Source organism: Lepeophtheirus salmonis, chromosome 6, assembly GCF_016086655.4.
Source record: "Lepeophtheirus salmonis chromosome 6, UVic_Lsal_1.4, whole genome shotgun sequence".
NCBI lineage: Eukaryota > Metazoa > Arthropoda > Copepoda > Siphonostomatoida > Caligidae > Lepeophtheirus > Lepeophtheirus salmonis.
The window spans coordinates 556,492-581,928 of NC_052136.2; the positions used below are offsets into that span (position 1 = coordinate 556,492).

The following is a 25,437-nucleotide window of genomic DNA, read 5'->3' on the forward strand; positions in this document are numbered from 1 at the left end:
TTATATTTTATTCCAATCTTAACATATACTGTAAATGCAATTATGATACACATAGAGTTAGAGTTGATATCTTTGTAAGGGAAAAAAAGAGGGCGAGAAGAAGGTAGGAGCAAGACTTATTGTATTACTGAATTATGACCCTTGTTACTATCAGATACCTGTTATATGATTATTATTATTATTATTTTTGGTGGGGGGGATAAAATGAATTACAGCTATAAAGAGCACTCTACATTTAAAAGAGCCTTATTGCCGGAAAATAACATAATTATATTTAAATAAATATACATTTAATTAATTATGCATTTTTAAAACAATTTACACCGAAGATAGGGGAGAATACTTACATCAGAGGGAGAAGTTAACACCACGACGATTTTATAAATAATGAACTATAAAGAAGAAAGTTCAAAAACTACTATTGTTTTTCTTCCAATTTCTAAACCTAGTTTTTCATTACAAAAACTTTTATAATAACTAAATAATGATTATTAATATAACGCAAGGGCATATATAATTTTACTTAATTCCTTTTTGTTATGAAATGTTGACATCTTAAGCAATTTTGTTAGCAAATATTGAGAGATGCCAACGTTAATCACTAGTTACGAAAATCGTATGTATTTTGTCCATGTTAAAAGAACCGAAAATCAACATGATAACTTGAACAACTTGAAGAATATTTTGTAGAAGAGCTCCTTAGATGTCTTGACGTTTCATTAGATCAGCTACAACCAGCTGTGCAAGAGAGGAGGGGAAGAAGGAAATATAATTAATCGGATGACGATCCTCAATTTTACTCTGAGTTCAACAAGAACCTACAATTATAACTTCACGACAAATCCTCAGGGTTACTCTCCGTCTTTTATGAGTACACACGAACGTTCAAGTGGATTTTGAATATAATTGAATATATCTGACAACATCTGAGGAAATGAAAATTCATTCTTTAGTTTACCAATTCAAAAAAAAACGGGAAAAAAATACTGCTTATCACGGTCTTCCCTCCGCCAAATACACAAGAGTAAGTGGGGCGGTCAGAGACAAATATTTAAAAAGTCATGATTTTCTAAAAAGTTAACTTCCAAAACTCCTAAACACATGGTTTTTGTGTTAGTGATACCGGTAGGCGTAGGAGACGGGCCCCCAATTTTGTGGGGGGTATTAATATTTATGGTATATCAGGACAAATAGAATGGTCACTTAGTGCTTAATAGATTTTTTTTAAATAAATTGAATATATACTCTAATAAGAAATTAAAAAAAAAATATATATTTATATTTTTACGTCATTTGGGTCAACATAAAAACAATCTTAAATAAAAATAAAGAAAATGCGGAAATTTTAATTATTTTTTTACATCATCCACAAATACAGGCGCATATTTTATAGGCATATCTGAGTCAATTAAAGGCATTGTATTCAAATTTATGGGATGAGTTAAGATACACAATAACTTTAACTACAGTTTAGAAAAGGGATGTCTAACCTATGGCCCGCTTCATGTTATACGGCGGCACACTACTAATTCCACTTCAAGTTGTATTTTGTACCAAAAAAAAAATAATAATAATTCCAAAAAATTAAATATTTGAAATTTAATTCGATTTTTTAGATATTTTTTCCAAAAAAATTAATTTTTCAAATTAAAAAAAAAAAACTTAATTTTTTGTAAAGAACTATGGATTTATAAAATTTGTTTCCAAAAAATTTAATATTTGGAATTAAGTTTGTGAATTTTTTCGAAAAAAAATTATTTGAAATTTTTTGTGAACAGCTTTGGATTTTTTTTTTTTCAAAAAATGACTTTTTTGGAACAGTAGTAAATTTTTAAAAAATTTACAACTTTAAAAAATCATTTGATTTTTCAGATTTTTTCCCATAAAATTTAACTTTCTGTTAATTACTATGAATTTTTAAAAAAATTCACCAAAAAATTTAATATTTGAAATTTTTTGTCAACAACTGTGGATTTTTGAATTTTTTATTTTAATTTTTGGATCTATCTTTCATAAAAAAAATCCAAAAACAAATAACTGCCCCTCAAAATATAATCTTGCAGACGCCCATGCTAGTACTGACGGTCCGAAGGATCGTCAGTCTAAAGGACCGTCCTAAGATTGGACTGGATTGAATAAATAAGGACTGACGCGACACTACATGACACCACTTAATTTTACGACCTTAATTTCTTCATAGTCTATGAATATAATTATTATTATAATAGAAATGTTTAGTTCTTTTCATCCTCAAAATTAAATAAAAATAATTATTTATTTATATAGGGGAAAACATTTTCATTTTGGCAATAATAAAGATACAATCAGCTTATTTTATACGTCAGAATAATAAAAAACGAATAATTATCTCTCACAAAATCTTGTATAATTTTTGTATCTATTCTATACTTTATTTTCAAAGAGTCCCCCTCCCTCCCTCCAAAATAGCGTGATCATGTTCAATATTTTATGATACTACAATATTATAAGGATGATCCCCCCAAAAGAGTAATGGACTGATTTGTGCTTTAAGTTTGCAATTCATGGACTTGTTTTAGGTGGACTGATCTATAATTATTATGCAGAGCAAACCATTTATATTCTATTATTTTATAACCATATCAAGGATGAGCGTCTTGCATCTGCTTTGTCCACTGCATGTCTTTTTTTAAGAAGAAAAACAACTGAAATCTTTATATTATGTGTGTGTATAGGTGAAAGAAAGAATATTTTTATATATGTAGGTATACCATTAGGATTTGTTAAGATGTTCATGTTAACCATACCATCATACCTAACAACAGGTAAAAAAATAAAAAAATGAGCTTATGGTATGAGGCGGAACGGGCGAGGAATCCAGGTTGATTTTTTAGGTACAAAGTTAGAAGGTTGCAAGAGAGATAAGTAAAATAAGTGTTCGAAGAGGATGAATGGAAGGAGAAGAAAATAAGTTTTCTACTAGAGTGGAGGAGTGATTACTGATTAGAGTTTGAAATGACTCGAAGAAAATTTGAAATCAATTAATTCAATGTAATAAGTTAGTGTGTATGTGTGTAATTGGATTGATATTCTAATCAGCATCATGTGGTTCCTAATATTCTTGCTCTATGGAGTTCATGGAGAATATGTTCAAAACTTTGAGATAAAAGAAAATTATCCCCCCTGGAACAGAAGTTGGAGTCGTTGGATCAGGATCTCGTCTTCCAAGTCCTCCTTATTTAATAGTTCCTTTAAATGGATCTCCTGAAAATGATCTTTGGATTAATCAAAGAACAGGAGAAATACGGACTAAGGTCAAATTAGATCGTGAATTAACTTCTAAATATTCTTTAAGTGCTATTCCTAGAAATGGAGAGACAATTAGTGTTAATATTCAGGTTTTGGATGCAAATGACAATGTTCCTGTGTTTCCAAAGGATTTCATTCTCATGGATATCCCTGAAAACATACCTCTAGGAACAAGAAGACCTCTTGTACCTGCTGTTGATAAGGATTTGCACCTTTTTTTCAACGAGGAAATATGAATTCGTGTCGGGTAATGAGAGACAGGATTTCTCTCTTCAGTCAGAAGAAGATCCTGATGGTCTTCTACGTGTTGATCTTGTAGTCGAAGGCAATATAGATCGTGAATCTGTTCAAACCTATGAGCTCGTTATAAGAGCATATGATGGAGGGAATCCACCTAAAACAGGCACTATGACAGTGAAGGTACGCGTCCAAGATCTAAACGACAACCCTCCTCTTTTTGATAAGCAACGCTACTTCACCAATGTTCCAGAAGATTTACCCTTAGGGAGTTCTGTTCTTAGAGTTGAAGCAAAGGACGCTGATGCTAATAAAAATGGAAAAATTGCTTATTCCATCAATCGACGACAATCTGACAAGGATCGTACATTTGCAATCGATGAAAATACGGGACTCATTCTCTTAGATCGACGACTTAACTTTGAGAGAAAACGTGTTCACGAAATCGTTGTTGTGGCGAAGGATGGAGGGGAGGTACCTCAGGAAACATCTGCTTTTATCACTGTTAGAGTCTCTGGAGACAATAAATTTGTGGGAGAAACAAAATCTACAGAAACCACTTCTTCTCAAGAAATTCGACTTGTTCCTAATCCTCCTTCAATATTTGAAAATACTCCAGCTGGATTTGGATTTGCTCAAGTTATTTTAGAAAAATGGGAGTCTCAACGGTTCAATTTTGAAATTCTACCTAAAAATGGAGCATTTATCCTTACGAAAAATAGCTCCGGGATATTTCTAACGAATACAAAAGTTCTTGACTACGAGGATAAAAATATTTATAGTGTTAAAATCAAGGCCACAGATCCATTATATCCAGAACAGAGTATTGAAAAGTCCATTGAAATATTAGTAAAAGATGCCAATGATCATCGCCCAATTTTCGAAATTCAAGAATACTATGCTAGTTTAGAGGAATCTGTTGAGCCAGGGAGCTCTGTTCTAAAAGTAAAAGCGAGTGACAAAGATCATGGAGAAAATGGAAGAATATCATACTTCTTAAATTATGCTGGTAACACATCTGAACAAATTTAACCATGTAAATTTTTTTAAATTTCATTATACTTTTTTAAATAGGGTCCAAATACTCGGATTGGTTTAAGATTTCAGAATCTACTGGACTGATAACAACCCAAACTTTTTTAGACTGTGAAATGGAGAGTTCTCCTAGTGTAGTTATTGTTGCCATGGATCATGGATATCCATCTCCATTCTCAGCTACTGCCACACTTACAGTATCTGTAAGTGATGTCAATGACAATCAACCTCTTTTCGATAGTTCCTATTATGAAGCGTCATTACCCGAAAATCAAGGTCCTGGCGAATGTTTTTTGAGAGTCAAAGCTACAGATTTAGATTGTGGAGCAAATTCCATTGTTAAGTATTCATTTAAAGATGATGGAGACGATGATAAGAATGAAAGTTTTATGATTGAACCCGACTCAGGGAAAATTTGTTTATCTAAAGAATTAGATCATGAGACAAGGGACTCCTATGATTTCACAATTATTGCGAAAGATCGAGGTGGGCTAAGCACTAGTACAATGGTTAAAGTACAAGTTATGGATGTGAATGACAATGCTCCTCGATTTGGTCCTTCAGAATATTTCGCAAAAATTAATCGCAAATTTCCAGAAGTAGATAAATCAATCCTTCAAATACATGCTCAAGATGACGATTCAAATGAATCTACGTCCATAGAATACTCAATCATATCTGGAAATATTGAGAATACATTCGTTTTAGATAAAAACTTAGGGGTTTTGAAGCTTGCAAAAAACATACCATCAAATCTAAATAGATTTAAACTCGAAGTTGAAGCAACTGATAACATGGGATTGCGCGCATCTCAAAGTGGAGGCGGAATTGCCACGATTGAAATTCTTGTCACAGACGACTCTGAAGACTTGTCGATAAAGCAAATGGTCTATGAATTCTCACTCCCAGAAGATATTTCACCCTATTCAGGAATAGGAACAGTTGCTCCACTTGAAAATATTGAACTTGGATCCTATACAATGAAGATTTATGCGATGAGTACAAAAGTGCATTATTTTAGTTTAGATTCTAAAACAGGCCTTCTCAGAACTGAGTCTCGACTGGATCACGAATCAAATCCAGAAGTCGTGTTAAATATAAAAATAGAAAAAGAAGGTCGATATAACTTTTGTCAAATTTTGATTCACATTGAAGATGTGAATGACAATACCCCTGAATTTGGTTCAGAAATAGCATTGGCCACTGTACCTGAAGATTTTAAAGTTGGAAGTATTGTTTATGTAGCAAGAGCACGTGATGCTGACGAGGGAATAAATGGTGAAATTTCGTATCGATTATTAAATGATGAGGATGAATCCAATTTCTCTTTAAATTTGAAATCTGGTGAACTGAAACTTATTGAGCCATTAGATTATGAGAATCGAGGTACTCATGAAGTTTTGATTGAAGCTATTGATAATGGAAATCCACCTTTAAAAGGGCACCTCAATCTCAAAATATCCGTTCATGATGTCAATGACAACAATCCAGAATTTTATGATACTCTTCAAGAGTTACAAATCTCTGAAAATCATCCAGTGGATACTCGGATTTATGCATTTAAAGCGAGAGATTTAGATCGAGGAAAGAATGGACACATTTCGTATTCGATATCTGAGAATGATTATGTTACAATTTTGCCAAATAGTGGAGTTCTTATACTTAAAAAACCTTTGGATCGTGAAGCCAATAATGAATTTGATGTTGTTGTTTCCGCCAAAGATCATGGAACGCCGTCTTTATCTTCAGAATTAAATTTTAAATTAATAGTTTCAGATAAAAATGACAATAGTCCTAAATTTGATAATGACTTTTATGAGTTCTCTGTTCTTGAAAATCTTCCTTCTGAAGCGATCATTGGTACTGTCAGTGCTTATGATCATGACGATGGACCTAATGGATTTATATTATATCATCTTAAGACCCCTATAGATAAATTTAAAATCAACGAAAATACAGGTGAAATAATTTTATCCGTATAATTGATTTGATTTTAATGGTTTGTTTTTTCATAGGATTAATTGTCACATCTGGTACTTTGGATCGTGAGGAGAAAGAATTCTATGAAATACTTGTTGAGGCAACAGATGGAGGAACTCCAACAAGGAGCTCTCAAACACTTGTTCAAATCAATGTCACAGATGTTAATGATAATTCTCCGTCATTAATTGAGCCCTATGGCGGAATTTTTTACGTAAAGGAAGGCAGTTTAGCTGGTACAAAAATAGGAAAATTATTTGCTAAAGATCCGGATGAAGGGGATAATCTCATTTTTACAACAGAAGGTTTGTTTAAATTTAAATATTCAAAGTTAAAATATGTATGTAATATCAATAAATTTCTTATAGATACCTCTTTGGTTCAAGTATCACCAAATGGGGATGTTAGGCTTATTCGAGGACTAGATTACACTGAAGAAGAATATGATATTACGATCAAAATAAGTGATACTGGATCTCCACCTCGATATTTAGAGACAGACATTACAATTATGGTTGTCAACGAAAATGATGAACGACAATATGGACAAAAATCATTAACTCAAAAAATGTCCGTTGAGGAGGGGGTTCCTATTGGAACAAAAATAGGATCTATTTCCTCTGTTGGCAGAAAGGGAGCTCGATTCATTATGGAAGATATGTCTCCAGTAATAACCGTAGATTTAAAAAGTGGAGATATAATTACCATAGGGAATTTAGATGCAGATGAAAAAAGTGACTATGAATATGAAATTAAAATTGAAGAAGACGATGACTTGAGTGTCAATCTTCAGATTCATGTTAAAAATATTAATGATGAGAGGCCTATTTTCGAGCAAAATCCTATAGTTTTAGAAATTTCGGAAAATATGGCAATAGGGACTGTATTAACAACTGTACTAGCCAGAGATCGGGATTTAAATGAACAAATCAATTATGAATTGATTGAGGAGTCACCCAAAAGAGACGCTTTTAATTTAGATAATTCTTCAGGTGAATTAACTCTACTCCAAGAATTAGATTATGAACAGGACAAAGAATTTTTGGTAGTTGTACGAGCTGTTGATACAGGGTCACGTCACACAACAGAACTTACTATTTGGGTCACAATCATTGATATCAATGATAATTATCCTATATTCTTATCATCGTCAAATCTGCAGATATATTCAGATGTTCCGTTGAGTATACCAGTGATGAGGCTTTTAGCTATAGACTATGATTCAGGAAGATTTGGAGACATAGCTTATTCTATCATTAGTGGAAATGCCGCCGAGATTTATGATATTGACGAAAACTTGGGAGATTTGAAATTAAAGAAAGTGCCTAAATCGACAACATACACTCTCACAATCAGAGCAAGAGATGGAGGTGGCCTTCATACTGATACAACATTGACTATTGACGTTAAAATCAATAATGATTCTACTCCAAGATTTCTACGCTCAATCACTGAGGTAATTGTTCCTGAGGATACTGATCCTAATACAACTATTTTATCACTGGATCTTAAACAACGATCATCATCATCTGAAAGTGTTTTGTTCTCTTTAATCAAAGGAACTAGTGCTTTTTATATTGATGAATATTCGGGAAGAATCAATACTCTTGTGCAACTTGATCGTGAAACTCAAGATACTTATGCTTTAGTTGTACAAGTTGCAAGTGTAGATACGTCTATATTTTCTGACACGACTGTAATTAATGTCAAAATATCGGATGTAAATGATAATCCTCCTGTATTTGGACAAAGCTGCCGGGATCTGAGTTTTCCGGAAAATATAAATAGTTCCTCTCTAAATTTTATTCAAGCCATTATTGCCCATGACAAAGACGAAGGGGAAAATGGCCAACTCACTTACACGCTAGAGAATGATTATGATGGCAAGTTTTCTATCAATTCCATGACTGGAAGACTATTTGCTAAGTCGTTAGATCGCGAAGAGCACGAACAATATGCACTTGAAATTATTGCCTCAGATTCAGGAGCTTCTCCCAAATTTTCACGATGTAGTATTTCCTTGAGAGTATTAGATGCCAATGACAACCCACCTGTATTTAGCCGAAGTGTTTATTATGTGAGAGTCAAAGAAGATTCCCCAATTGGAACAGAGGTTATAAAAATATTTGCAAATGATATTGATGAAGACCAAAATTCGCAAGTGAGATATTCTCTCAGTCCTTCCGGTGGTATGAACAAAAATTTTGCTATTAATACTGTGACTGGATCGATTTTCACAACAAATCTTCTAGATAGAGAAGAAAAATCTGGTAGTGACGATGATGCTCATTACATTTTAAATGTATTTGCTGCAGATAAAGGAATGGAAAATATACTATTTGGTACTGCTGAAGTGAAAATATACATTTTGGATACAAATGATAATGTCCCAGAGTTTTCTATTTTCCCTTTTCGTGTTAATATAAGCACATCTCCTCCCATAGGGTCTCCTCTCCTTAAAGTCTTAGCATTTGATCCTGACTTAGGCTCTAATGGGGACGTTTTCTTTACTTTAACAAATGAAAGCAGTGGTATTTTTGAATTGAGCCCAAAAGAAGGAATTTTGACTATAGCTAATGACAAAGATTGGACTTCAGGGTCTATCCATAACCTCGATGTTATAGCTTCAGATAAAGGAGTTCCACCCAAAACTTCCAAAGGATTAATTGAAATCAGTGTTAACGGAGGACCTCAAGTGACATTATCTTTTCAAAAAAGTATTTACAAAGTTGAACTCCATGAAAATCCATCTAGTGGAAGAGATGTTACTCAAGTGCAAGCAGTAAGATCCGATGGTCGTAAACAACGAGTAATTTATACTTTTCATCGTGGTAATAAAGATGAGGCCTTTGAAATTAATGCGAATAATGGTCTTATACGAGTTCGGGATCCTGAAAAAATTGATTTCGAAATTAATAAAGAATTCAATTTAACAGTCATTGGACAAGGCTTAGGAGACGAAAGATTAAATGCCTATGCTGTAGTGGTTGTACAAGTCAAAAATATGAATGACAACGCGCCTAAATTTCCTCAGAAGCTATACCTAGCAAAGGTATTGGAAGGGCATGATAAAGGAGCAGAGGTTTTGAAATTAGAAGCCATTGATTCTGATGATGCTAGAACTGTATTGAAATACGAAATTATCGATGGGAACGTTGATGGAGCTTTCATGATTTCTCCTCAAACTTCTGGAATCATTCGTACTAACACTGTACTAGACAGAGAAATTAGGGAAAAATATGATTTGACTATATCTGCTAAAGACGACGGGAGTCCAAGTCTTTCAGGGACGTGTAGAGTTACAATATTTGTGATTGATGTGAATGATAATCAACCCCACTTTCCTCCCATGAGACCAATAGTTATCTCTAAAGGTATTTGTATATCATTTTAATTGCATGTTTCAATCTATTAACCTTCTGATTTATTTTTATCTAGCTACTCCACCTGGTTCATTGGTGAGCAACATACGTGCCAATGATATTGACATGTATCCTATGCTAACATACAAATTGGATGTTGGATCAGAATATTTTTCTATAAATTCTTTTAATGGACAACTTTATCTTCTAACGACTCCAGATTTCATAAAACATGGTGATAAGTTTAACATCTCTATTATCGCATCAGATACAAAACACATTGCTCGAGCAAATACAGAGATAGTTTTCAAGATTGATACGAAATATTGCCAAAGAAATTCCAAATTTATTCAACCCGTTTATGAGTTTTTTGTTCCTACAAACGTGACGTATCCTTTTCCAGCAGGCAAAGTTGAACTCATTGGTACATCCTCTGAATGTGATGGTGTTGTATTTAAAATAGACGAAGATTCGGATCAAAATACTTTCTCCGTTGGTTCTAATGGAGAAATATTGGTTCATCATGGTAACTGGAAAAAGTCGAGCTTGATAGTTCGTGCATTGTCTGACTCGAAATCAGTTATTATTGCCTCGACAGTTGTGATTTTACATCAGAAATTAACTGGTAACAATGAGTTAGCCTCATCTTTGGTCTTTGAAGGATTACCAAGTGAGCTTGAATTGTTGAGGACAAGCTCTACTGAGCCTCTTTACCAAGTCAAAATTAATAAACCCCCAGTTGGTCTTTACTTTGAACTTTTCCCGGTTGATTCTGGATATAAAATTGATTCAGTCAATGGAAATATATATTTAGTTAATACAAATGTGACATCACGTGAAAAAGTGAGGATAGCCGTCCGACCTATAGGAGAAGTGAGCCCTTTTGTTGAAGAGACCCTTTTGATGAAGTTCACAGATGAACAGTTAATAGAGGAAGATGGATTTTTTACTACAAACGAAACGGTTGTGTCTCTTAAAGAGGATATTGATATTGAGCAAGTGAATATTCAACTTTGTAATTATGTCAAGTCTCAAAATGGTGGTACTCCATATGTTCGTATCATATCAGGAAATGAACATAACATTTTTACATTAGTTGAAGAATCTTTATCTCTCATTTTGAACAAAAAGCTTGACTATGAATATCTGGACGTTCATAATGTGATTATCCGAATGGGTAGCACTAAACTTAGTCTATGTCACGTTCAAGTTTTAGTAATCAACGTTAATGATAATGCACCCGAGTTCCCTATTTCCAATTTTGTGGCAAGACTGGCTGAAAATTCTCCAAAAGGATCATCTGTTCTAAATCCTTATGTTATTGACAAGGATAAAAATGATTCTCTGACATTTTGGACTGATTCAAAGGAATTTAAAGTTGTTTCAGATTCAGGGAAAATATTTAGTAATCAAAAGTTTGATTACGAGCTCAAGGATTCATATACTTTCAATTATTATGTAAATGATAGTGTTGGCCATTTTTCGGAGAGTAAAATTTATATATTGATCGAAAGTGTTGACGAATATCCTCCTATATTTGCAGACAATGCATACTTTTTTTCCATGTCTGGGCTTTCAAATCCTGGAGATGTTATTGGACAAGTAAAAGCCACAGATCAGGACTCTGGACCTGATGGAAAAATATTTTATTATTTTAGTACAAAAAATGATTACTTTGGTATTGATGAATCAAGAGGTGTTATTACAGTAATTAAAGCCCTTGATACGGATGTTTTTAAAGGCACAAGACGAGAAAAACGCTCGCCAAGAGAACTTAAACTGATGCTCAAAGCAAATAGTAAAAGACAAAATTCTTTGGAAGCATCAACCGTCGTTTCAATTAAAATTGAAGAGTCCTTACTACCTATTGCTGTTGTCTCTTCGGAGTCTTCTTTATCTGCTTGGATCCAAGGTGTGATTGTGGGAATCGTTTTACTTTTGATTTGTCTCGGAATAGGTTTATTCATTCATATCAAGAGAAAAAAGAAAAATAACTCAAATTTGAACAAATTTGGATTTTCTTCCTCTAATAACATTATAAACAATATGAATGGTAATCGAAGTGTCACTTCATCCGCAGATAATTTGGATATGGAACTTTCGCAAACGAGTGGAAGTGCTGGAGTTATCTCAAGATTCCCGCCACAATATAGTGAAATTGTTTTGGATTATGATCATACTTCTGGGTCTGGAAAGCCCTCTAATCCTACCATGAATCCCACTCGATCAGAAATTTCAGAGAAGTCTCATCGCTCTGCCTCCAGTGGTCGAGGATCCGTGGAGGAAGGTGATGATGAAGATGTAGAAATTCGTATGATTAATGAGGGTAGTTATCTCTCTCCTGACGGTTCCTTGTTCCTCATAGATGACGATAAACTCTCACAAAGCTCTGTTCAGAATTCAAAAGACTATTTTGCGCGGTTGGGTATTGATATACGAAAACCTCCCAACCTGCCGCAAAGCCAAGGTGCTCCTTCCTCAGTTAACCCCTCAGGGGACAATATTCATAATTTTGATAGAAATTCTATTTATAATCGTATCCCTGAAGATGCAATAAGTGACAAAAATTCTGTGGTCAGTGGAGCGACTAAACAAAGTTTAATATATGGATCAAATCCCCGTACAGGTCAACCTTCATTAACCGGATCTCTCAGCTCCATTGTACATAGTGAGGAAGAGCTTGCGGGGAGTTACAATTGGGACTACCTACTCGATTGGGGTCCTCAATATCAACCCTTAGCACATGTGTTTAAGGAAATTTCTCGTCTGAAAGACTCAAGTGGTGTCAGTCGGGTAAACGAGCCGCCAAGTGGCGCCTCCAACCCTATCATAAACAAAACTTTTAGTCCTTTACAAAATACTCGACTGATGCTTTCTCGATCGGCACGATCTCCTATTTCTCATGATACATTGAGTCAAAGTGCTCTTTCTCCAAACTTTCATCCCGCTCTCTCTCCTTTAGCAACAAAATCCCCTTCAGTATCTCCTCTGGCGTTACCTATGTCTAGAAGACCTCCTCCCCCACCAAGTTCGAATAGTGTGTCCGAATCGAGTAAACGGAGAGAAAATATTACTTCTGTTATTTGACAAAATTCCTATGATTTTTAAATTGTTACCACTTCGTATTGTGATTGTGTAATTTAATTGTTATCATGTTTTATATTACCATAATTAATCAATTATGGTTTCTTCCTGAGTCATTTTATATATAATATGTCTATCATTATTTAGTTTTTTTATAAATATAATTTTATATGATTTTAAATTTACCGCATTAACTCTCTAACACAAATATTGATCTACTTGGTAGGTTACAAAAAATCAAAAATAACTGAATCAAGTACTTTAAATAGCTTCCCACGATGTATATTGAGTGTAAAATTTAGTTTACACCAAAATGACTTTTATTAGTTGGATAAGCACTGAGTTATTGCACTTTTTCTAAGTCGAAAATTGAATTTTCATCTAATACCTCCTCAAAAAATGACGTCACACGTTCTTTTGAATTTATATAGCTAGATGTCTCATGCTATAGCCAAGCAAATGAGTTCGTATATTAGTACATGGACATTTCTAGCTCAAGACAGATCTTTATTCTTATAGGGCTCTGGCTCGAGACGTCCATGACTAGTGCAAGGCCTACTTGAAGAAATGGACTTGAGACAGAAAAAAATCAGCAGACAGCTTCAGCAATTTCAGGCTAAAAATGTACTCTACGCAAGTTTTTTTTAATCCAAAACTTTTTTAATTCAGTTCAGAAATGTTGTCTTTGTGTAAGATATTTTAACTATAGCACGTTACTTCACATAGAATTTCTGATGCATTTGAAATAAAAATGGAGTAATATTGTTCAAAGTCAATTGGGTTTTGCCATTTGGTTTTTAACCATAAAAAATACATATCCCCCACATGAGGATAAGTCATTCCAGATATTAGTAGAACTCATTGGCATGACCTATCAAAAAGACGGAAACTAAAAAAGACATAGTTCCATTCATCTTTGTACCCGAAACACACTCTTTAATCTTGTGAAAGGTGAAATACGAATTTGGATTCTTCTGAAATAGTAGACATAGTAAATAATTGGAATCATTAAATGAACAAATACACGCGTTTTACTTAACAATTTGTCTCTTATCCTATTGAGGTTGTTTTTAGAACAAGAGCTTACTTTTTATCCATATAAGTCATTAAAAGTGTGCAAAGTTTGTATATATTGAGGTCAGATAAATTTAAGATGGTTGATACAATTCATAACCTCATAACTTATTTGAAAGTTATTCTTGGGTAAGAAGACTGTAATGTAGAACCAAAAATATGACTTAACGAAAATTGGTTTCTTCTTATGTCTCGTATACCAATGAGTTAAAATGTGCGAATTTCACTCTCTTCACCATCAATAAGAATAGAGGAAGATTAATATATTCAAAGGACCTTGTTTATAAGTGTATTAAAATTATATGATGATTTGAAATTGATTGAATTTACAGCTTAGAAAACGTTTAATTTCATAGTTATATCTATCATCCCTCTGATAATGTGCAAGAAAATGGAAACACAAGAGACATAGTAATTGTGGAGCATATAGAAGGCTGTCAAATGTATCTTGACTTCATTGTGTGTGTATAAATCTAAAAATTATTGTATCTAAAAATATTATTGTACATATAATATTGCAGCAAGTAAATATAGATTTCATTTCTGTATTCTGGGTGAAATAATATTTTTACTGCACTAAATTTTTTTCTGTGAGGGTATTTAAAAAAATCCTAAGCATATATTTTTTTTAAGTGGTATTGAATGTATTATTAAAGGTTTATATTATGTTAATAAATTATTTTCTACTTCATACATGTTGTTCTATTGATGTCCTATACTTGTTCTAAAAACATAATCTCCATGTATATCAAGTTACTTCACTTTGTTCCTGGCTTTGTCTCTCAATCATAACAAATATCAAAAATTTATTTATAGAAGGTTTTTCCAAGGCAAAAACAAGATTGAGTAACCTCAATCTCCGTTTTTAATCCCTTTTTCTTATATCTGATCTATTATATTGAATTACATTTCCAGACAATAGGAAATTGTTAACACAATGGGAACGTCCACTTTGAACTTGGGACGAACCACACCTTCATTGAAACAAAAAAGAAATTATAAGTGAATTTTAAATACTAAATAACTATAAATTAGAGACATCATAAAAAATATATTTTTTTGATATTTTCCTACTCAGTCGTATGAATAAATATATTTTACTATCTTGGAAAAGTTGCCCGTATATTATGTTATAAATCCCTTCAATAGCTACTTATGATGAGTCTTATAATGCATCTCTCAGTCAAATAATTCTGCAAAAGTACTAAAGCAGGAGCCACATTGAAAATTTTTTATCATCTCATGAACAGTTTCAGTATGGCTCTTCAAGTTTCCAGAGCTTGCAAAAGAACTGGAGCAGTTACTACATTGGTATTTTTTTATCTTCTCATGAACAGCTTGAATATGCTTCTTTAAGATTCCAGAGCGTGCAAAAGAACTCGAGCAGTAACTACATGGGTATTTTTTTATCTTCTCATGAACAACTTCAATATGCACCTTCAAGTTTTCAGAACGTGTAAAAGAACTAGAGCAGTAACTACATTTAAATTTTTTTATCTTCTCATGAACACCTTCAATATGCATCTTCAAGTTTCCAGAGAGTGTAAAAGAACTAAAGCAGTAACTACATTGGAATTTTTTCATCTTCTTCTGAGCACCTTCAATATCCATCTCCAAGTCTGTAGAATAAGTAAAGCACATTTGAAATTTATAATAATACTGTTCTAATAACTAGGGGCGTCGAAAGAGGAACACAAAAACGAGACTGCAAAAAGATTAAGGTGCACTCATAGACTGGTAGTTGTGACGAAAATTGTTAGAATTATGGGCATCTTTAAACTTGATAATCCTAACAATTTGAAGAATGTTTGGTAAAGGAATTAGGAAATACTAAAGGACATAGTTAAGAGTTATTTTGATGCCGATCCTCAAATCTACTCTGAATCAATAACTCCGCAACATATTCTTTGTATTACTCTCTGTCTTTTTTCTGTACAACCTATTGTCCAATTAGGTCTCGCTTATATCAATGATAGCTTGTATGTTAGAAAAGAAAATTCATTCTTGAGTCACTCTTCCAAGTAACAGAATGCTTACGATTAGTAATTACTAATTTATAATCAGAATCACTGACTAGGACTATATAAACTAAAGGGGACCATTGAGCGCGAAGTTTTTATCAATGGGGTTGTTATTGTTATTATCTACCTACTGGGACAATAAGTTCTAGTAATATCGGGAGTGGACCTAGGGTCAGTCACTTAGCCTCATGAAACGAGAAGTGTATTTTTATACTTAAAATTCAAATGGCAAAACCTAATTAAGTTTGTACAATATCACTCCTTTGTTATTTAAAATCACGTGCCACAAATAATATCGCTTCCAAAAAGATAACATATTTAAAATGAAATAAAAAAGTTTTTCAATAAAAAAACTTGCTTTAATTAAGTATTTGAACCTGGGAGGGCTACAGATATTACCCCTCTAACATTTTTCTACATGTTAATTTTAAAAAAGTTATCAAATATTAAGTTTATATGGGAGATTTTATACTTTAAACTTAGCAATCATTTTTTTTTGCAAAGAGTGTACAATATATAGATATATTGTAAATCATTAAAATCATAAATTTCACATTATCTTCCGAGACCCTTTACAGAAATAAAAATTAATGCTCGGCTCTTGGGATATGCAACAAGTCCACAGGGTTTCATTAAGAGTAAGCACTCTTCGTCAATTCATATATTACAATCAGGGACCCCATGATATTACATGAGTTGGAGGTGAGTTCCAACACGTTTTAGTCGTTTGGCACGCCAAAGTCCCGTAAAAAATCCGTTAATATGCAAAGTAACTAAGCACCTTTCGTCAATTCATGTATTACAATCAGGGATCCCATCCACTATAACCTCGGTTGATATCCCGGCCCATAGGTTATGTTGCGTGCCAACCGACCAACAAACGTGTTGGAACCCACCACCAACTCATATAATATCATCAGAGAGATAATAAAATAAAATAAAATATCATGCTTTATAATATAAATATATCTCAACAGGCCCTTACCTAAAATATTTACTTTTTGTGTTAAAAATTTATATGTCGAAATTCTCTATAACATTAGGCAACCCGGGTTTCATGTTGATTTGATAAACAAAGGAAGACATTCAATTGTGTAAGAAGAGGGTGGTAAGATAACTTCACATTTTTAAGTTATTGGCCGTGTAACATGTCTCCTCCGTAACAAGTATCTTCACTCTTCCCTAATTATCTGCTGTCTCATTGCATGCCATTTTAAATTTTTCCATAAAAGTTTGATTTTTAAGATTAGTAAATTTCTTTGAGATCTTACTTATAATTTGCCTGATATGATTATAAAAATTAAAATTATTATCTGTGGAATATTTGGAAGAACAAAATTCCTTCAATTTCATCCTTGTTTTGAGTTCATTATATTCTCCAGATGTCATATTACATGTAAAGAATGTGTCCCTTTTGGTTTTTTGTACAGAAATTTGGAAATGTAGAAGAATAAATGATTTAGCAATTCCAATATGAGTGTATGAACAAATATTTTCAGTTTTTCGTTTTTTCTTATATGAAAACATTTTTCAATATTTTATTAATCTATACAGAAATAAATAAATATTTATTAGCTAAAAATATATTTATTTAATAAACCTCCTCAATATAAAAACTTCGTTGCTCTAGCTATATATTCTCTATGGTCCCCTTATTTTTATATAGACATACTTCTAGTCACTGATGATAATTAGTAATTACCATTTCTGCGAATACAAAACGTCCAGGTGGAAATCAAGGGAATATGAATGTTGCATACCATCGAACCCCAAGGATTCCCTCTTAAAAAAAGAATGGTTGCAAAGATGCAAAAGGGAAGATTCAGTCAATCCAAATACAACACGCATTTGTGTTCGCCTTTTTTCTCCATATGATTATCTGAGAGATCTAAAAAATAAGCTACTCGGTTTTTCACTTGCCAAAATACTTAAGAAGGGAGTTAGTCCTTCCCTTAATATACCTAGTCACGCATTACACAAAGACTCTGCAATCAATTCTGAACTAGAAGAACGTTATCAAAAACGCAAGAACGAAATTCTCTAACGCACCATGGTAATTAGTTACAATGTAGCTACTATGCCAGGCGAGGATAGCAAGAATCTTTGCGGTCAATTTCTAAGCTCCGATCAAATGAAATTAAATGTAAATTTTGTAAATAAAGAAAAGGAAATGGAAGCAAAAATGTTGTATTCTTTAAAATTTTCATAAGAAATTGAAACGACCCTACACACAATTACACCAGGACGTGAGGTGACATTAAACAAAAATAAATTATTGTTATTGAATTAAATCAAAATTATTTATTTTAGTATTGTGAGAAAAAAAGTTAGAAGACTGGAATCTTTTTAATCTTTGGTTTTTTACACCAAAGATTAAAAAGTTTCCCCAAATTAAAAATACTGATGCACAGGTTAATAAAATTATAAGCCCCAAATCAAAATATTGTCAGTCATATGATAAAAATGATGTATCTACGGGTCTCGTACTTAGGCAACTATTGTTATATGTTGGAAAAGTGGTTTTATGATTATATAAGTAATATATTTTAAGTCCATAAGCAATCGGGCTTTTGAGTACCTAAGGTCCAAAAAATTATTCCCTTTACCAAGTAAAACATCCCAAGAAAGATGGTTGCAAGACTTTAGTGATAAATCAGGTATGCTGGAAGATACCTTAAACATCTTACGGGAAATGAGCCAGGCTGCTCAAAATTAATATGAAAAAATAGCAGTAGTGGCTTTGAGGAAATTTATATTAAGAAAAAATATGAAAATGATAAGTGACTCAAAAGAGTAATCGATCCAAATAAGAGATGCCAGGTTGTCATTGTGCGTGGGTTGATTAATAAATGGAAGCAACCAATTTTGTATGATTTTAATAAGTCCATGGATAAGGATTTACTTAATTTCATCATCCTGAAGCTAGAAGGAGTTTGATTTAAAGTTTATGCGATATCGTTTGATCTTGGAAACTTTTTTTCATTGAGCAAGGATGACTTTAGAGACATTTTGGACTGAGATGACGGAGAGTTTAAGACCATCATAATCATCTGTGATCAGATATGAGCCCCTATACCGGGAATAGAATCTCTAAACTCTGACTTCTCCAACATCTTCGATGACTCTGGTGTACATCTCGCAAATCATGCCAGAGCCGTTGTTCATATCGATGGAAACGCCAGGCCTCGGTACCTCTATGCTGGCCCTGTTCCTCTGGATCTGCGAGACAAAGTCATCGATGAACTTAATGACATGATTAAGTAAGGCACTCTCGAGAATGTTCAAACCTCTGAATGGGCATCTCCTTTCGTCTTTGTTCTTAAGCCTAATGTTAAAGTGCGCATATGTGCTGACTACACTCAGATGATCTCTCCATTAATTAAAAAGCTCCTTTATCCCTTGCCTCATCCTGAAGAACTCTTTGCATGTTTGGCTGACTCAAAGTATTTCACAAAACTCGATTTCAGTCACTGCTACAAGCAATACGAGCTGGAAGAACAATCAAAAGATTTGTTGACAATTAATACACCCTGCTACACTTAAACGTCCTTCCTTATGGTCTCGCATCCAACCCTGCTTTGTGCTGGCTGCCACAGAAAGGCTCATGGAAGGTATTCATAATGTTAAAGTCTACATAGACGACCTTCAAATATTTTCGAAATCCCTGCCTGAGCACCTATCCACACTTTGTGTAGTCTACGAAATAATATCTGCTGCTGGTGCCCAGTTAAGCAAGAGGAAGTGTGTCTTCGTGAGTAAGGCGTTGACCTATCTAGGATTTAGAGTTTCTGAAAAAAGATAAATCCCTGGACTCAGAACTTGTTTGCCCTATACTTGACTTCCCTACTCCTACCTCGTCGTCTGAAGTCAAATCCTTCCTTGGTCTGGTTCAATTCTATGGGAACTTCCTCCCAAATCTCTCCTCCATTGCGTCTCCCCTATATGAACTATCTAGACCCCAGCCTTTTAATTGGTCAGCACAGGCTGAGGTGAGTTCCTGTAAAGTTAAGCAAGCTGTTTCTAATGCACTTCTCCTTGTATACTATGATCCTACCCTGTCTTTGTTTCTCCCCAATGACACTTCTCCCGACGAACTGTGTGCGCTTTTCTCTCACCTCATCGATGGAACTGATCACTCAATTGCATTGGTCTCTCGTAAGTTGAACACTGCAGAAAATAATTACTCCCAGATCGACAAAGAAGCCATTGGCATCATTTTTGGTCCCAAGTTTTTTTAACGCTACCTCCTGGGTCGACCTTTCTGCATTAAAACGGACCATAAACCTCTGCAACTCATTTTAAACCCTAAGAAAGAACTTCCTGCTGGTGTAACTGCGCGCCTCCCTGTTATTTCCTTCGCCTCACCTCATTCGTTTCAAAATATCGCATGTCAAATCCCAGAACCTCCATGCTGATGCTCTCTCTCTCGCATTCTTTTAGACAATCCTGTTGAAAACAAAGATCCTGTGGATGAGCCGTGTGTTTGTCAATCTCTTGCTCTGATACTACTGAAAAAAAAGGAGTCAAGGCCGATGAACCTCTCCGTCTAGCTCTGGACACTGCTATGTCCAATGGGCAATGACTGGTCCTGTGTATTGGACAAAGCTTATCTCTCAAAATGTTTTGCTTTCTCTCTTGGAAATGGTTTGTTGTTTTTGGGCATTCGGTTAGCGGCAACCTTCTCTCTGCGTGCCAAATTAATTTGCCTCATCGTGGTGTGGTGAAAATATAGGCAGTTTCACGTTTCAAGATCTGGTGGCCCGGCATTGATGATAACATCAGTAACTTTGCTGCTGGATGTAGCGCGTGCCAAACCACTGCTTCGTCTCCTCCTGCTGAATTCATGTCGTTTCCTCCTTGTGATGCTTGGCAAAGTCTGCACATTGATTATCTTCAAATGGGCAAACAAAATATCCTGATTTTAATGGATTCGTAGTCCAAGTGGATCGCATTAATGCCGAACATCTCAGCTCCTCAAACGCTTCAACGACTCTTACGGTGGTTTTCCAGGTTCGGATTTCCAGAGAAGCTTCATTCAGACATTGGTCCACAGTTTATATACAGAATATATTCACAGGTCCAAACCACCGCCAGTGCTTCCTGTTCTATAGGAGAATACCTCATCTCCTCTTTCTTCAGAGTCCGACTTGCATACAAAACTGGGATCCATCAATTTCGAAAGTATCCTTTGAAACTTCTTGAAACATTCCTCATGGAGCTTTGGATGGTTCGCAACTAGTTTGTCTGAGACTAGTTTTTATCAGTAACTTCCTGATAACTTATTCTCATTTGCTGAATAAAATGGTCTTCATATAAATGTGCCTTTATTCCCCTGTCTAGAATTACACGCCACTCATTATCTTAAAGACTTGGGTATGATAATTAGGTTTTCCAATATTACATAGTCAATAAATATTACTTTTTTATCACTTAAGGATTAGCTATGGTTGATAAGCCCCAAGAAGTGGTGTTCAGAAAACTCAAAAGCAAAAACAACTGCTTAAATGGTCACAACAACGGGGGTAGTTACATTGGGTGTAGCATTATAATTAGCAATTGTGTGTATCCTTCATGATAATAGTATGTTGTTATATAAGCATAAATAACGGGGGAAATATCTTTTTTGATGCTCTTAATAAGGAGTAATATCGCCGGACATTACTACATAATTAGCTTTTGCTCTAAGTCTTTAAGATGGATTTAATTCTAACATTTTTTTTATTAGTATATTTATTGTCTAATTTTATAATTTTGACATTTACTTTATTATTAATAATTATTTAGATCTCATCCGTTGAGATATATCTATCATGTGCACAATTATATATAGAAACTTCCACATGAGGAAAAAAGGGTGATGATCTTTTTGATTAAACTCCACATTTGGCTTGTATTTTGTAACCCAAAGTTATGACTTCTTAAGTCTCTATTTTTTGCCTTAAGTTCTTCATCCATTACGTTCAAGGAGTAATTCATGAACTATATTCAAAATTAATAATAATATATTTTACAGTTAAGAATATATTCTGACCATTGGAAATAATAAACACAATAGCAACGTCCACTTTGAACTCTGGACAAACCATACCCTCATTGAAACAAAAAAGGAAATTATTAGTGAATTTTAAATACTAAGTAACTATAAATTAGAAACAAAAAAAAATTATATTTTCTTACTCAGTCGTATTATTAAATATATTTTACTAACTTGAAAAAGTCGCACGTATATTTTGTTATATATCCCTTCAATCTCTACTTATGATGAGTCTTATAATGCATCTCTAAGTCAAATAATTTTGCAAAAGTACTAAAACAGGAACAACATTGGAATTTTTTTATCATCTTATGAACAGTTTCAATATTGTTCTTCGAGTCCTCAGAACTTGTAAAAGAACTAAGGCTGTCACTACATTTTACTTTTTCTTTTCTTCTCATGAACACCTTCAACATGCCTCTTCAATTCTCTAGAGCTTGTACAAGAACTAAGGCAGTCACTACATTGTTTTTGTTTTTTATCTTCTCATGAGGAACACAAAACTAAACTGCAAAAAGATTAAGTGCATTCATAGACTGGGAGTTGTTTGCATTTAAGGTTAATTTTAAACAATGAGTGAGGAAAATCATGTGATGATAATACTCACATTATGAAGAATTTTTGACTGGGGAGAAGAAGGAAATATAGAAGGTAAGAATTACTCCGATACCGATCCTCAATTCCACTCTAAATCAATATTCTTTGGATTACTCTCCCTCTTGTTTGAGCACAAGCTAACAATGATGATGCTTGTATCATATGTTGTAAAGGAAAATTCACTCTTCTGTTTGCCAACTAAACAAAATGCATACTATTAGCATTACTGACTGTACTATATAAACTGAAGAGGATCATTGTGCGCGAGGTTTTTATTGTTATTATTATTGACTGGAGAAGACGTCAACTGTTGTCGGGATATTTATCAAGGCAGTAACATTAGGGATAAATATACCAAGGAAGACTAGAAACAGTTTTTAGTCTTCCTTGTATATACTTGGGATAATATGATAATATAAAGGATGGATTTACATCTTATTTTAATACTATATTTTAGTAGGTATGGAAGAAAATTAAAGAAGTATGAATAGTATTTTGTAGTTATATCGTAGCATTGAAGGGATTTATTGTTATTTATGAACATTTTTCAATACTCTTATTTTAATAAAGAGAACATATATCATTATGTTAATATTACGTATATATTTTTAATAAATGAATTTATACTAGAAACCTGAGAATATTAAATGAAAATCAAATAATAAGCATGAATGTATATGAATGCATTTGTTGGTGTGGAGATCCTTAATCTTCATAGGGGTAATATTCCAATATAGTGATAAGCAAATAAGTTTTTTTAGAAGATGGTTAAGAATAACTAAGCTTCGAAAATATAATTATACCACAGGTTTTCTAATATAAGCCCACACAAGTTATGAAGTCACTTAAAATTTGTTATCAAGTAACCACTTGGCACTCAACAATTCACAAAATCTATTTATGCAGATAACAGCAAAATATAATATGCATTGCAGACAAAAGTATCAAGAAAAAAAGGCTGCATATTCATTAAGAGTCTAATATTGACTTCTACTTTTTTCCAAGAGATTTCTGCATTAAATACATCAAGGAAACTGAAGGATTCTTAACAGTGAAATATTTTTCTCCGAACAAGAGACGGAAAAAGTCGACTTTACAAAGAAGTCCTCACTGGGTAACTCATTAGGGAATTATTTCTTCTTGTGGAACTCTACAGTTCTAAATAACTATTTATATGTAATATCAGAATATAATATGCATTGAAGACCAAAATATTAAAAAAGAGAAGCACATTATCTTTAGGAGTTTAGAATCATCTTGCACTTGTTTTCCAATGACAAAAGAGACTTAGTAGTAATAAAGAAATCAGGCGTGAAATTGAAGAGTGCAGGTTATATAATTATCCGTGAAGACCGTATATCAGTAAGTCCAACTTATAAATGTGATTGAGATAAGTGATTTCTCAGTTACATACATCATTAACACTGAACGACTCTTATTAATGAAATAGTTTTCTTAGAGTAGGAGACGAAGCAGAGTTGGCTTTCAAGAATTACAAAGAAGGAGCTATGGAAGGTGGGTGAGAACTCTTTCTGTTCCTCATTGGGTATTTTTGTCGTTTTATGGAACTCCTTAATTCTTATGTGTAGAAGTATACGATGATTCCGTAGAAAATCTGGAGGAATTTATATATAGGGAAAATGATTAACGAGATCAGAAGTCACTATCACAGACGTTGACATGAAGAGGCACTGGCACAATCACCATCCTTCCATTAAAGGGGATGGATCCAGGGTGTGAAGCACTTGTTTAAGGGATCTCATCTTAAGAGTCGAGATCCGTTGAATATACCATAACATTGAAGAGAGTATAAAAATGCGTGTGAATTGGATATTCCTAGGAACTGAGGAATGATTAGATGCAGATCCATACATCCGATTGCTACGTAGGAGAGATCCATCCAAATGACCATGAATAAAATGTCTTTCCACGCAGTTCCACCTTCTTACTTCCCTTCTTCATGACTGCTGAGTCAGGGATCACTGAAAATTTCAGTGTTCCCTGGATGAGTGAAGGAATTCAAAATTGTAACTACTAGCATCTATAGGTTTGGTTAGTCAAAATGAAGTGGTAAGTCCCCCTTTATGTAGTCCCAGGTTCTACTAACTCATCAGTCATTAGCCATTACTAATGTAATGACTAATGAGTTAGTAGAACCTGTCTATATAGTCACATTGATAAATAAACGCACAACAGCTGACGTCTTCTCCAGTAGACAATAACAATAACAACATCGTCCATAAAAACTTCGCGCTCAATGATACCTTTTAGTTTATATAGTCCTAGTATGTGATGCTAATTAATAATTACTAATCTTAAAAAAATTTTTACTCGAACTTTATATAGTTGGCAACCAGAAGAGTGAATTTTATTTTATTAACTACAATACTAGCTATCATTGAAATAAAATAAACCGGATTGGACATTCGCTTGTGCAAAAAAAAGACGGAGAGTAATCCAAAGGATATGTTGCGGAGTTATTGATTCAGAGTGGATTTGTGGATCGACATGGGAGTGATTCTTACCTATGCCCTATTATATTTCCTCCTTTCACATCGTCACAGCTGTTTGTAGTTGTGGCTAATCTAATGTTAACCATGAGTCCCAAGCTGCGCTCCTGACAAACATTCTTTAAATTATAAGGACTATCATTTTAATTTCGTTCTCTTTGTTTAAACATGCCCAAAATGCTAACAAATTTCCTCAAAACTATCAGTGCATCTTA

At 33.7% G+C, this 25,437-nt stretch overlaps 1 protein-coding gene and 1 long non-coding RNA gene across 2 annotated transcripts; one reads left to right on the forward strand and one right to left on the reverse strand.

Annotated features, from left to right (window-relative positions):
* Nucleotides 1-2,682: 2,682 nt before the first annotated feature.
* Nucleotides 2,683-13,167, forward strand: ds (dachsous cadherin-related 1). The gene is made up of 5 exons (XM_040714015.2): nt 2,683-4,534; nt 4,600-6,519; nt 6,576-6,845; nt 6,909-9,914; nt 9,979-13,167. Exons 1-5 carry the CDS (start codon nt 3,697-3,699, stop codon nt 12,987-12,989), a joined length of 9,045 nt encoding a protein of 3,014 aa, XP_040569949.1. The 5' UTR covers nt 2,683-3,696; the 3' UTR covers nt 12,990-13,167.
* Nucleotides 13,168-22,065: 8,898 nt separating this feature from the next.
* Nucleotides 22,066-24,919, reverse strand: LOC121119379 (uncharacterized). Its single transcript, XR_005864748.2, has 2 exons — nt 22,723-24,919; nt 22,066-22,623 (listed from the first exon to the last, which is right to left on the reverse strand). It is a non-coding gene; the product is annotated as an uncharacterized lncRNA (long non-coding RNA).
* Nucleotides 24,920-25,437: the final 518 nt, after the last annotated feature.

Coding starts and splice junctions, on each gene's coding strand:
- ds (XM_040714015.2), top strand. CDS start 3,697: ATGACAGTGAAGGTACGCGTCCAAGATCTAAACGACAACCCTCCTCTT. Junction 6,520..6,575: donor TAAAATCAACGAAAATACAG/GTGAAATAATTT, acceptor GTTTTTTCATAG/GATTAATTGTCACATCTGGT. Junction 9,915..9,978: donor ACCAATAGTTATCTCTAAAG/GTATTTGTATAT, acceptor ATTTTTATCTAG/CTACTCCACCTGGTTCATTG.